The 13,779-nt window shown below is 47.4% G+C and overlaps 1 protein-coding gene across 1 annotated transcript in view; it reads right to left on the bottom strand.

The window, feature by feature from the left end:
* Window positions 1–731: 731 nt before the first annotated feature.
* LOC106810114 (serine/arginine repetitive matrix protein 2-like) overlaps window positions 732–13,779 on the bottom strand; it is a 39,451-nt gene continuing 26,403 nt past the window's right edge. The window contains exon 10 of the mRNA XM_014813389.1: window positions 732–1,391. Within this exon, the coding sequence (XP_014668875.1) occupies window positions 1,243–1,391 (149 nt within the window). The 3' untranslated portion in view covers window positions 732–1,242. The remainder of the gene's footprint in view (window positions 1,392–13,779) is intronic.

The following is a 13,779-nucleotide window of genomic DNA, read 5'->3' as shown; positions in this document are numbered from 1 at the left end:
TAATACCTACGATCTACTACGCGTAACTCATCCACACTTGAGCTCAAATCCGGACACAGTACAATTCGCCCAATCATCGATACCAAATCGTTTCTGATAGAACCCGCAATCCGAAGTATACAGCCTAAAACCTACCGGGACCGCTTCTCCATTCTTTGCCAATAATCCCCGCCATAGCGCGCCCTAATTCAACAAAAGGCAGCTACATACCACACTGTCCACATCTTGCGGCTCACGGCGAGGCACTGTGGCCTCGCAGGGAGATTTGAATCCGATCTGTCAGCTGATAGCGATTGGCGTGCGTGCGTGGTATTGGGGAATGCAGCTGTATTGCGCATTGCGGCTATGACAGTAAGGCATACATTAGTAGCTGTGTACCGGCGTCAAAGGTTATCTCGGGTGTTGGCGTTTGATGGCCTATCACCCTGCGAGCAACAGTGCCTCGCCGTAGAGCTGCAAGCGGTGGACAGTGTGGTTAGTAGCGCCTTTTGTTTGAATTATAGGCGCGCTATGCGGTGGATATTGCCAACAGAATGGCGAGAATCGTGTCGTAGGTTTTTAGGCTGTATAACTTCGATTGCGGGTGTCTACCGACGGAAACGATTGGTACGATGAATGGCGGAATGACTACTGTGGGGGGTCGATAATTGAGCTCAAGTTGGATGAGTTACGGCCGTTCAGTAAATCGTAGGTTTATCAGGCTAGGCTAGTAAATGACGAATTTCCCTTGTTTATTGATGTCACACTCCTCCCTATTATACACTCCTGATATATATTAGATATATGGGGAATTTCTGTTCGTGACTAGCATATGTGCTTGCGTTCGCCATAAGCATCTATTGACCACCCCTCCCCCGGGTTGTGGAAACGTGAACGACAAGCTGCAGCAGCGTGACATCCCAACCAAGAGCACTCGTTCCAGCCTATCTGGCCCATCGCTAGGCCACATATCTGACCTATGAGCTCGAGCAACATCGACCGGTACCTCCAGCCAATCCGCAGCGTGATTCTGAAAACACCGTGCAGCAACAAGGTGCCTCAAAGTCGACAATCTTGTGGGCGTACACACGCTAGAAACGCGTGTGGACCAGTTCGGCTTGACCCACCCAGCAACGACGCGCAACGGCGGCCCGGGTGACCTTGACGCACGAGTCGATCGCGACGACCCTGTAACGCGCGCGTCTGCCGCTCACTCTCCCGTTTGCCACGAGATTGCCGCCCTTCTTCTCCTCTGCTGGCCAATCACTGTGGCTTGCAGCTGCGTTGGTGCACCGTGAGTCGGTCAGGGAAAAATGTCCTCCTGCAGTTTGGACAGGGGACCAGCTGTGACTGTGAGCTCTCCCACGACGCCTTGTTTACCGCCTCCCTGTACGCCTGACTGGTGCTGCCACCTGTGGACAGTAACAGAGCAAATTAGACCAGCATCAGGGGAGAAGGAAGAGGGTAAATAAATAAACCAGACCAGCATCAGAAGGAAGGAGAACATAAAAATATAGTCCTGCTACCTGTCGACAGGTATGGGTTAAATGAGACGAGCATTTAGGGGGGATACTGCTGCCACCTGTAGACAGTTACGGCATGATAAATCATACCCGCACTATATAAAATAAATCTACTGCCACATGTCGGCAGCGGTTCTAGGACAAATACCCCCCGGACAATTACCCCCCGGGACAATTACCCCCCCAGACATTTACCCTCAGACAATTACCCCCTGGATATTTACGCCCCGGACATTTACCCCTGGACATTTAGAGGAGGAGATAGAGGACGACAGAGAAGGTAGTGGAGGAGGAGCAGGAAGGGAGAGGAGGAGGTAGAGGAGGTGCAGGTGGTGGTTGAGGGAGGAGGAAGAAGAGGAGGAGAGGAGGAGGTAGAGGCGCCCTCCTCTACCTCCTCCACCTCCTCTCCTCCTCTTCTCCTCCTCTCCTCCTCCTCCCCCTCCTCCTCCTCCACCACCTTCTCCCCACATTCTCCCCCTCCTCCACCTCCTCTCCTCCTCTCCTCCTCCTCCTCCTCCTCCACCTCCTCTCTTCCTCTCCTCCTCCTCCACCACCTTCTCCCCTCCTCCTCCACCACCTTCTCCCCTCCTCCTCCACCACCTTCTCCCCTCCTCCTCCACCACCTGGCCCTCTGCTACCTCCTCCCTTCTCCCCTCCTCCCCCTCCTTCTCCCCTTCCTCCTCTTCCTCCTCCTCTCCTCCTCCTTCTCCCCCTCCTCCACCTTTTCCCCCTCCTCCTCCTCCGCCACCTTCTTCCCTTCCTCCTTCTCGTCCACCTCCTCCTTGTCCTCCACCTTTTCTCCTCCTCCTCCTCCTTCTCCTCCCCCTTCCTCTTCCGCCTCATCCCCTTCTCCCTTCTCCTCTCCCACACCTTTCCCCTCTTTCCTCCTCCTCCTCTCACACTTCTCCCCTCATCACCCCTCTCCTCCTCCTGCCTCTCTCCCTCCTCTACGTCCTTCTCCTCGTCCTCTACCAACCTGGCCTTCCGCTAACCTCCTCCCTTCTCCCTCCTTCTCTCCTCCTCCTCCTTCACCTCCTCTCCTCCTCTCCTCCGGCGCCTCACCTTCTCCTCCTTCACCTTCTCCCCCTCCTCCCTCGCCACCTTCTTCTTCCTCTCCTCACCTCCTCCTCGTTCTCCACTCTCTCTCCTCCTCTCCACTCTCCCCGTTCTCCTCCTCCCCACCTTCCCCCCTCCTCCTCTCACTCTTCTCCCCTCCTCCACCCTTCTCTCTCCTCTCTCCCACCTCCTCTCTTCTTCCTCGCCTCCACTACTTCTTCCCTCATCATCCACCACCTGGCCGCTCCGCTACCTCCTCCCTCTCTACCTCCTCCTCCTCCTTACTCCCCTCTCCCCTTCTTTCTCCCACCTTCTCCCCCTCCTCCTCCTCACACCTTCTTCCCTCCCTCTCGATCTCCTTCCTGTATCGCACTGTTCAACAATGAATAATTACAACAAGTAATTAAATGTCAGGGGTGATTGTCCGGGGGGTATTGTCCAGGGTAATGTCGGCAGGGTAATTGTCCGGGGGGGTAAATGTCTCGGGGAGTAATTGTCCGGGGTAAATGTACGGGGGGTAATTGTCCGGGGGAGTAAATGTCCAGGGGGTATTTCCGGGGGGTGTTGTCCAGGGGGTAAATTGTCCGGGGGGTGAATAGCATGGGGGCAATTGTCCGGGGGTAATTGTCCGGGCGGGTAACAGTCCAGGGGTAAATGTCCGGACGGGTATTGCTCAAGGGGTAAATGTCCGGGGGGGGGGGTAAATGTCCGGGGGTAATTGTCCGGGGGGTGATTGTCCGGGGGTGAATGGCATGGGGGGTAATATGGCATGCGGTAATTGTCCGGGGGGTAATTGTCCGGGGGGTGATTGTCGGGGTATTTGTCCTGATACCGTCGGCAGTAGCGGCATGAATCATTCCAGCCGCAGACAATAAAGAGAAAAGTCGCTGCAGACGACATTGGCATATTACGTTTGCCATTAGAGACACTCAGCGTCATTTCTCTCTCACATCCTCTTTCCTGTTCAGCACTTTCATTTACATCCCTCAGCACTTTATTAGCTACGGGCGATTCCGCGTGTAGCAGATACAGTAGTGCCGTCTAAGCTATCGTGCCGCAACGCTATTGCCTCACCTTCTCCACCTAAGCTCATGGCAGCGAATCAATACACTACACGCGCATGTGTCGTTGGACACAAACGCGCATTCTCATCAGCCATCACGACGTAGCGCGGCCAATGACGCAGTGGACGCAATGCAATCAACGCATTGTACACGGAAGCCAATGGACAGACCGAGAGACGGAACTGAAGCAGGCGCAAGGCCTGACGGCCATCGTGTGAGGCTAATGACACTGCAGCGCTGTACTACAGCCATGTACATGCAACATATATATAGTATATATATATAATATATATATATATTATATTAATATATATATACATATATAAGATATATACACACTACAGCGCTGCACTACAGATGCGAGATATACGAATATATGTTTGCACACGCACTTTTAACGCAATAAATGGTTTCATTGAAAAGCCTTTCACCTTCAGATAAGATTTTCTTTGGAACCACTCGTAGTAAAATCTAGGATGTAGTTTTTTTAAAATTCAAACTGGATAATCAGTTTGTTCGTATGCAGAATTATTGGCAATAACTGGAAGAATAATGGAAATATTTTATATAATGATCTTAGAGAATATTTTACGGACATGAAAAGTGAAAACATGCGGACTTACATTGGACGAGTACATGCACGCACCCACACATCGCAGACAAAAATAACGATTCTCCTCTTTTGACATAACAAGTTAATATTGTAACATAGGGTGATTAGCCGCAGCCACGCTGTTACACATAATGGATATCGCAGGAATTAATTAAAGCGGGCGCAAAATAATTATTGTGCGCAGTTTCACACGCATATGATGACTCAGACTAGTACATATTTCTGGGTCACACGGATAGTATCTCCATATACACAAATGCTGGCGAGTATCGACGTCCTTGGTGAGACCGCAGGGTGAAAGCCAGAGAACAATGTCGGCTAATAATATATAGATCTTTCATTAATTAACTAGAAGCCACAAAATAACCATTATAACGACATACCAGACGTCTATAACAGGATCTATATCCGCATACAGCTGAATATTAGCAAGAGTTACATCATAGAAGTGTACATAATAGAGATCTCTATTATGTACTCTTGATATTATGGAGTCCATGACAGGAAACATTATAGAAATATAGGAGTCTATTATGGACTCTTGACATTATCAAGACAGGAGGAAATCATAAATAAACCCCATTGTTATTCAGGATCGTATCAGGGACAAATACCCCCGCCGACAATCACCACCTGGACAATTAACCGGACAATTACCCCCATTGTCCATTTACCCCCCCATGCCAATTCACCCCCGGACATTTACGCCCCCGGACAATTACCCCCCGGACATTTACCCCCGGGACACAATTACCCCGCGACATTTACCCCCCGGACAATTACCCCGGACAATTACCCCCGGACATTACCCCCGGACATTTACCCCGGACGATCACCCTCACGGACAATTTACCCCGACAATTACCCCCCGGACATTTACCTCTTCGGACATGCGTGCGTGCCGTGCGTGTGTGGTTGCAGCGTACCGTTGTGTGCAGCGTACACGTGGTGTGCAGTGTGCGTGCGGTGCGTGCGTGGTGTACGTACACGTGGTGCGTGCGTGCGTGTGCTTGTATCGAACAATATCAGGCATCTGCTTGCTGCCAACGTTAAACTGCTGTGCGCATATGACGTCAATGTTTTGAATAAAACATGAAAGCGATCCTATTGTCCGGGGGTAATTGTTGAGGGGGTTTAATGTCCGGACCGGTAATTGTCCGGGGAATAACGTCCCGGGGGTGTTGTCGGGGGGGAATGGCATGGGGGGTAACTGCATGGGGGGTAATTGTCCGGGGGGTAAATTCCGGAGGGTAATTGTCCGGGGGGTAAATGTCCGGGGGGTAATTGTCTGAGCGGTAATTGTTCGGGGGTAAAGTCGGGGGTGATTGCCGGGGCGGGCGGTGAATGCATGGGGGGTAAATGGCCATGGGGGATATATGTCCGGGGGGTAAATTCCGGGGGGGAATAAGTGTCCGGGGGGCAGAAATGTCGGGGGGGTAAATGGGCCATGGGGAGGTAATTGTCCGGGGGCGTAAATATTCCGGCGGGGTAATGGCATGGGGGTAATATTGTGGCGGATGTGGAGGTAAATATGTCCGGGGGGTAATAGTTCCGGGCGGTAAATGTCCGGGGTAAATGTCGGGGGGGTAATCGTGTCCGGGGTAAATGTCCGGGGGGTGAATGCATGGGGGGTAAATGGCATGGGGGTAATTCGTCGGGGGTAATATTGTCCGGGGAGTAATGTCCGGGGGGTGATTGTCCGGGGGGTATGTCCTAGAACCATTCAGGCATACATTGCGTATCTATATAGAGCGTACATTATTTAAATGTAATGCTATTAGTCGGGGAGCTAGACGGGTCCACCGTGCCACCCCCCCCACAAACACTCCGAACCAATGATTTTTCTGAAAGCCCATTGACGCCCTGATCACGAAAAAATTGTTAACCATGTGCGTAAGTTGGGACGAACTTCCGGTAATGCGTCAAATCAGATGGCGCATAGTGAACTTCTACCCATTTAATGATACTGGTTTTATTTTCGACGTCAAATTAACAAATATGAGGTATCAATTATGACACCCGAGCCATAGACATACAAAATTTCAGAACCGGAGGTTATTTTACAAAAACACTACTGGACAATTTAGATCTCATTTTCCCCCAGCAAACCAATGAATTTTACTATGTCGATTGTTGATTTCATTTCTTTGCCGTATCAAATTTCTTTCAGAAGCAAACATACCATAAGTCATGAATTCAAGAATGGTTTATTCACACTATTAGAAACGACCACACTACTATTTTGTTCATATCCATGTGATCACAACTGTTAAAATATGCAACGTCATATCACCAATAATTGCCGTTTCTGTGTGTCTAAAATATCGAAACTATGTGTCATTCCCCGCGTTACGTGATTGGTCATCCAGATTCACTGTCCTGTGCTTTTCACCACTGCTTTGTCGTATAGAGGCAAATTTTAAACAAATATAATTCCATGTGGCGCATAAAACGAGCGGAGTGTGCGTAGAGATAATCTTTAAAACGGACGGCAGGTGAGAGAGGCAAGAGAGAAAGAAGAGAGCAATAGAGAGAGACGGGGACAAGCACATAAATAACTCGGACAGAGTATACAGTTCTCATACAGAGAGAGAAGAGAAGAGAGAGAGAGTAGAGAGAGAGAGAAAGATGAGAGATGAAAAGAGAGAAAGAGATGAGAAGAGAAGAGGGAGACGATGACGCAGCAGATGGATAGAGAGATGGAGCAGAGAGAGACGAGAAAGAGAAGAGAGAGAGGCTGTGAATGCAGATGGATGGTGGATGAATTGGAAGGCATGGATGGATGGATGGATGGATGATGGATTGGGATGGATGGATGGATGATGAAAGGCTAGGTGGGTGGTATGGTTATGGATGGGAGTGGATGGATGGCTGGCATGGATGGTGATGGAGGATGGATGGCATGGATGGCATTGCGATGGATGATGGATGGATGGAGAGATGGAATGGATAGTATGGATGGATGGAATGAATGGATGGATGGATGGGATGGATGGCGTGAAATGGATAGATGCCGCGATGGATGGATGGCATCGGATAGATGGCAGTGGAAAGGCTGGCGTGGATGGATGCAATGGAATGCGGAATGGCATGGATGGATGAATTGGATGGAATGGAGGATGGATGCGATCTGGATGGAATGAATGAATGAATGAGATAATAAATGAATGGATGGCATGGATGGATGGATGGATGTGATGGATGGTTATGATGTATGGGATGGATGGGCATGATGGATGGGATAGATAGCATATGAAAGATAGATGATGAAAAGAAACTGGCGGGAGTGTGGAATGAGATGCGCTGGAAGGCCCGCCTCATTTGCACTTACTACGTTCCGCCGTTCATCCTCCACACCTCTCGGATTCACCAAGCCCCTCAACCACGGCCTACCACTCCTCTCTATATCCCCAGCCCAGAGTACTCACCTCCGGGGCGGGATGGCATGGATGGAAATGGTCCAGGTGCAGGGGTGGATGAATGGATGGATGCGATGGGAATGCAACGAATGGATGGATGATCATGATGGATGGATGGATGGATGGATGGTATGGATGGATGCGATGGATGGAATGGATGGATGAGAATGGATGGATGGATGGATGATGGCATGGATGATAGATGGATGGATGGCATGGATGGATAGATGGAAATGAATGGATAGATGGATGACATGGATGGCATTGCGATAGATGACATGACTGGAATTGGATGGATGGTATGGATGGAAGGATGGTATGGAATGGATGGATGGATGGACATGGATGCGTTGAAATGGTGTATGGATGGATGGCCTGCGACAGGGATGGATGATTGCTGCAAGGAATGGATGGTATGGGACGGATGGATGGATGGATGGCATGAATGAATGGATGGATGTAATGGATGGCATGGGTATGATTGATGGAATGGATTGATGGATGGATGGATGGGCTGCAAGATGGATGGAACATGCAGAAGATAGCATGGTGCAATGGTATGCATGTGCATGGAATGGCGCTGCATAGATAGAATGCAATGGTAATGAATGGGAATGGATGAGTAAATGCGATAGTAGATAGATAGAATAGAATGGAATGATTGCCATGAATGGATAGGATTGGGTCCGCGATAGATGGATGGCTGAATGCATGGCATGCAGTGCATGGCAATGGATCGCCTGGATGAATTGAATGGATGATGGATGGATGGATGCGATGTATGATATGGATGGTATGGCTGAATGGATGACGAACGGACGACGGACGGAACGGACGGATGGATGATGCGATGGATGATGGAATGGAATGGGTGGAGGGAGGGATGGTGGCTTCGGATGGAATGAAAGGCTGGGGTGGTGGAATGCAATGAGCTGGAAAAGATGGATGGATGGCCTGCAAGGGTATGGATGATGGAATGGCTGCATGGATGGGCTGGATGCAATGGATGACATGGATGGAATGCATGATGATTGGATGGTCGTGAATGGATGGATGGATGGAGATGGATGCATGCGATGGATGGATGGAATGCATGGGTGGATGGATGGATGGAATGCATAGATGCATGGATGCGATGAATGGGATGGCTGGCATGGTATGGCATGCATGCATGGAATGGGATGGCATGCGATGCATGAGTATGGATGGATGGATGTTTATGGAATGGATAGATTGGATAGATAGATAGATAGATAGAAAAGATAAGATAGATAGATAGGTAGATAGATAGATAGAATTAGATAGAGGAATAGATAGGATGGATGAAATTGGAAATGGCTGGAAAGATAGGGGATGGCTGCAAGCATGAATCGGTCATGAATGGATGAATTGGCTGGTATGGATGTGGGGGGGATGGGATGCATGGAATGGATGGATGCGTATGGATGGAATGCGGGGGGGTGGGGTGATGCATGATGGATGGATGCGTCCGGATAGATGGATAGATAGGATGGATGTATGGATGAATGGATGGATGGATGGATGATAGATAGGTATGGATGGAGGATAGATACTGGATACATGGATGCGTATGAATACATGCGATGGTGGATGCATGGATGGATGGCCAGAAACGAAATGCCACTGGACGGATTGACACGGATGACAGAATACAGACAGGTAGAGCAGACTGACAGACAGATCAGTCTGTGTTGATGACTGTTGCTTTCATCTTCGTCCGACGCAGAGCTGCTCGTGACTTTCCAAAGCATTTCTATCAACGATGATCTGCGACTCCACGAACACTTAAATTTTCAATTTTATCTCAAAATTGATGTATAAATTCATATTTTTGGAATAAAACTATTTTATATTTATGTGGTTCGTTCCTCAATTGTGTGTGAATAAAACATTTCTTGAATTATTGACTATGGTGTTTGCCTTTCTTGGTAAGAAATTGACCAAAATAATACCATGTATTTTGTGTAATAAGAGTTGAAATTTTTGACATCAAAATCGACATAAATTCATTTTTTCAGAAATGAATCATTTTTATAGTAGTTTGTTTTGTTAAAGATGTGTCATATTATTCAATATTGCGGTCATTTTGATACTGCATTTGTTTAATTTGATCGAAAAAATAACGATTTTTATGATTTTTGGTAAATTTCACTATGGGCGCGTCATCTTGATGACGATACATACCGAGAAGTTACGTCCCAACTTACGCAATGTGATTAACATTTATATTTTTCGTGTCAGGGCGTCATGGGGCTTCAGAAAATTTATTGGTTCGGAGGTTTGGGGTGGAGGGGGTGTGCCACGGTAGACCCTCCTAGCTCCCTGGCCATATTATGTTACCGTGTTTCACAGTTCTGTTAAGAGGCCTCGAATCTTAACCACACCTTCAAATTTGGAAGGTAATGTATGTTTTTGTAAGGAAAAACTCGACTGTATATAGACAATTGTTTTATCTGACAATGTATAAGCCCTATATATAATATGTTCACCATAATAAGTCCACATCTTTGTATTTTTTTCTTCAAATTTTAACCACCATATTCCACGTATTTCTACCTCTGCCAAGGTAAAACAGTATTAGGTCATTTGCAGGCTATTCTCTTAGTGTATAACTACCGCTTCAAAGCCAAAACAACGGGACCGCATGCACCAACATTCAGCTTATAGAACTCGCAGTTTCTAGTAATTTACGTTCGGGTTTTGCCGAGTAAAAAAAGCAGGTGCCGCGTAAGTCCTCGAAATTACGGTAATAGACCTACATTATCAGGAGTAAATGCAGAGTTAGCATACTCGGACAGCTCTATTATAATGATCGTGCTTCTGTAGTCATGCATACGCGTTTTACTCTCTTCGGCGGTAATAATTTGCTTAACAAACACCTTGCCAGTAGACAGCTAGTTATGATATATGCTGTTACTGCGTTCATAAGATGGCATGTTCTGAAACATTACATAAAAAAAGATTTAAAAATAAGACGCTACTCACACCACATTATCGTTCCGCTACGAGTACATTTCAGTCACTACCTCCATCACGCACCATGTTTCCCCTTTTCAATTCAAGATACGTCAATAGAAACCGAGCGTGGCCTGAATAAATACTAGACTAATCGAAGCTATAATGTGCATATGACGACACATTGTGGCCAAACTTACAAATAAATTCGCACACCCCGCGGCTCATCGGATCGATTATATAACCCCTAGAAAAATATGGAAACTGTGGGACACAAAAATTGGATGGAGCGGCGCAATAATGCTTCCAATCACGCCATTGATACAGCAAGCTCGTAACATACACGCGCACATGCACTACTGTATCTATAACTTCAACAACTAACGTTATACTACTCAAACATGAAACACTATGGAAAACTCTCAAACCAGTAATATTTATGAAAACTGGAACTGAAATATCGCAATTTAAATCTGCCTAGAAGGCAAAGTTTTTTGAGTTTGCCCACGCAAATAAGACGCTTACCGTCGTATTTACAAAACTCAAAACACTCAGCAATTTTACACGCCGTCATAAAATGCCGGCTTAGTTTACGGATCAACAATTGAATGTACTATTGCCTATTTCTACACGCCGTACACTCCTGTTCGCTTTTCCCGTCATTTCTCGTCACTGCGTCATTCAATGACACTTACATGCAGTTTTATATACGTTACAACCAAGGTAATAAATGCCTTCATCGACTACATAAATGGCTGCACTGCTTGTTTGTGTGCTGTGGTGTGTGGGGGTGTGCTGCGCGCGTGCGTGCGTGCAGTGCGTGCGTCTGTGTAGGCTTTATACTCTCTCGTTCGACACTGTTGCCACTGATAAATTCATGCATGACAGTTTAGGCTTGAGACAAAACGCTAATAAATCGCACACAATATGAATATATATTATAATACGGTATCAGGTACAAAATCCCCCACGAGAACAATTACTCCCCCGGACAATTTTACCCCCGCGACAATTAAGCCCACCGGACAATACCCCCGCGACAATTACCCCAGACAGTTAAATATTTAAACATAAAATTCCCTATTATACTACTCCTGATATATATATATATATGCAGCGACAATATATACCCAAGTAATTTTCCGATCGGTACGTATAAATTAAATGCGGGTTCTATCATTTTTTAAATGACACGACTTTTAGTTAGATCAAAAAGCATACGGCACCCAATCCACAAAAAGCAAGCGCCGCATGCAGATAATGATGACTGTCAGTACGTCCACGTATAGAAGTAGTGTGTGCGTGTGTGTCCAGTTGGGGCAACGGTGTGTTAGCTGCCACAGAGCTAGCGCTCTATGTGGGAGTGTGCCATGAAAGCAGCATTACAGCAGCGAATCGCCTGTAGAGTAAACAAGGCAGTATGATCAACTAACGTGCTCGATTCCACGGTTGTCCCGGGTAAATCATCTCTAACTTCCTAGCCAATGAGTCGGCGATACGACCGCGGGAGCACGCACTAGCAGAGAAGAGAACTGCGACATGACAGGGCATACCTATAGCACTCGTACAAGCACCCATTTTTTGGGCCACTTGAATTTAACGTCTATGGTATGCTAGCCAAACGATTCATAGGGCGCGTCTAGTGGTCTTACGCTCGCTATTACCATACCTCGCGTGGCGGCGGGTCTGTTCTATGCGTCCCGTCGCCCGCGAGGCCTGCGTCGAGATTGCTCCCGGCGGGGATGCCGGTCGGTGTAAGGCTAGAGTTCGTGCGTCGTCGTGAGTGCATGTCGTGTAGCCTGCCTCAGAAAGGTGTTAGTGGTCGATGTTAGGCTGTGTAGCTGATGCTGCGTGACGTTTGCACGACGCTGAGTGCGTGCTGTCGCGTGTGCTGCGACGTGCGTGTGTGCGCGTGTGTGGTATGTGGTGTGCGTCTGCTCGCCGCCGCATCGCTCTGTGTGTGGTGTGTGTGTAGTCGCGCGCCGGCGCTAGACGTTATCATCCCCTGCAGTCAAAGCACGACGGGGTATCGCATGCCCCCCTTCTGACTTCTCTTGAAACCACCGAGCATCGTGTGTGGCATCATCGTGCGTAGTGTCTTCCAGCGTGTGATGATCTGCTATTCGTGTCGCGCGTCGTTTAATTTACGCGGTCTTGTGTTGTATGTTGTCGCGCGCAAGGTCTGGTCCCAGTTACCAATGCTTCACTGGTAGCCGTTGGGCTGTTCATGGGCATCCTACTCGTCAGGCTTATACGTCAGCCCTTCGATGACAGATCAGTAAATCGTGTCGCAATCGCGTATGCGCTTATCCTCCTGCTTATTAGTCACCTGCAGAAGTTGTGACTGCTCGGATGGATCTCAAGAGGAAACAGATGGAAAGGGGACAAGATTACTGCAGGACAAGCGATCCTCTCAAGTAGTAGTCTTCAGACCATAATAGAAGAGAATAACCCCTGTCTGTTCCTGTCACGAACTGATCCAGGTGTTAATTTACTATGACATGACAAACGTACTGCAAATAACACCACTTTGGCCATGCGGGGCAAGAAAGCGAGGAAAGATGGAGGTTCTACGTACGTGTGGCGCGCTTCTACATGCCTGCTGATGTTCCATGGCTGTATTCTTTACTAGAGACGGGTGTAAATAATTAATTAACAAGTCTGCAGACTGTACCAAATGAATACATCTTAATCGGCCTGAGGCCTGCTGACAGACTTTCTCGAAATTCATTGAAGGCACGTTTATGCTTGCAGTCAATTGCGACCATGGATGGAACATGAAAATGGAGACCAACCTGACATTCATAAGAACTCTGCTTACAGGGGTAATTTTCACGGTTGCGAAGAGGATAAAAGATAACTTTACGAAGATACCAGCAATATTTCCAGCGCAGGTATAATGTTCACTGACAACAGTGCTATCTAACGTAAAACAAACGTAAAGCCTTCAAATCGGCAGTACAAAGAGCTATTTAATAATTATTGTATTCTGCCAGCCATAACAGTAAAAAACGCTACTTGAAAAACTGTGTAATATTAAGAAACCAATGAATCTGAATCACCGCACTAATAGAAAAGTAACTCTCAGTTTTAATATTATGTCAATGTTCTGCATCTTTAAGTAATTACACCTCTCAGTGTTTTCTTCG

The sequence above is a fragment of the Priapulus caudatus genome, unplaced genomic scaffold (genome assembly GCF_000485595.1).
Source record: "Priapulus caudatus unplaced genomic scaffold, Priapulus_caudatus-5.0.1 Scaffold411, whole genome shotgun sequence".
NCBI lineage: Eukaryota > Metazoa > Priapulida > Priapulimorpha > Priapulimorphida > Priapulidae > Priapulus > Priapulus caudatus.
The sequence above is the reverse complement of the archived record's forward strand: the minus strand, read 5'-3'. Positions and strand labels throughout refer to the sequence as shown.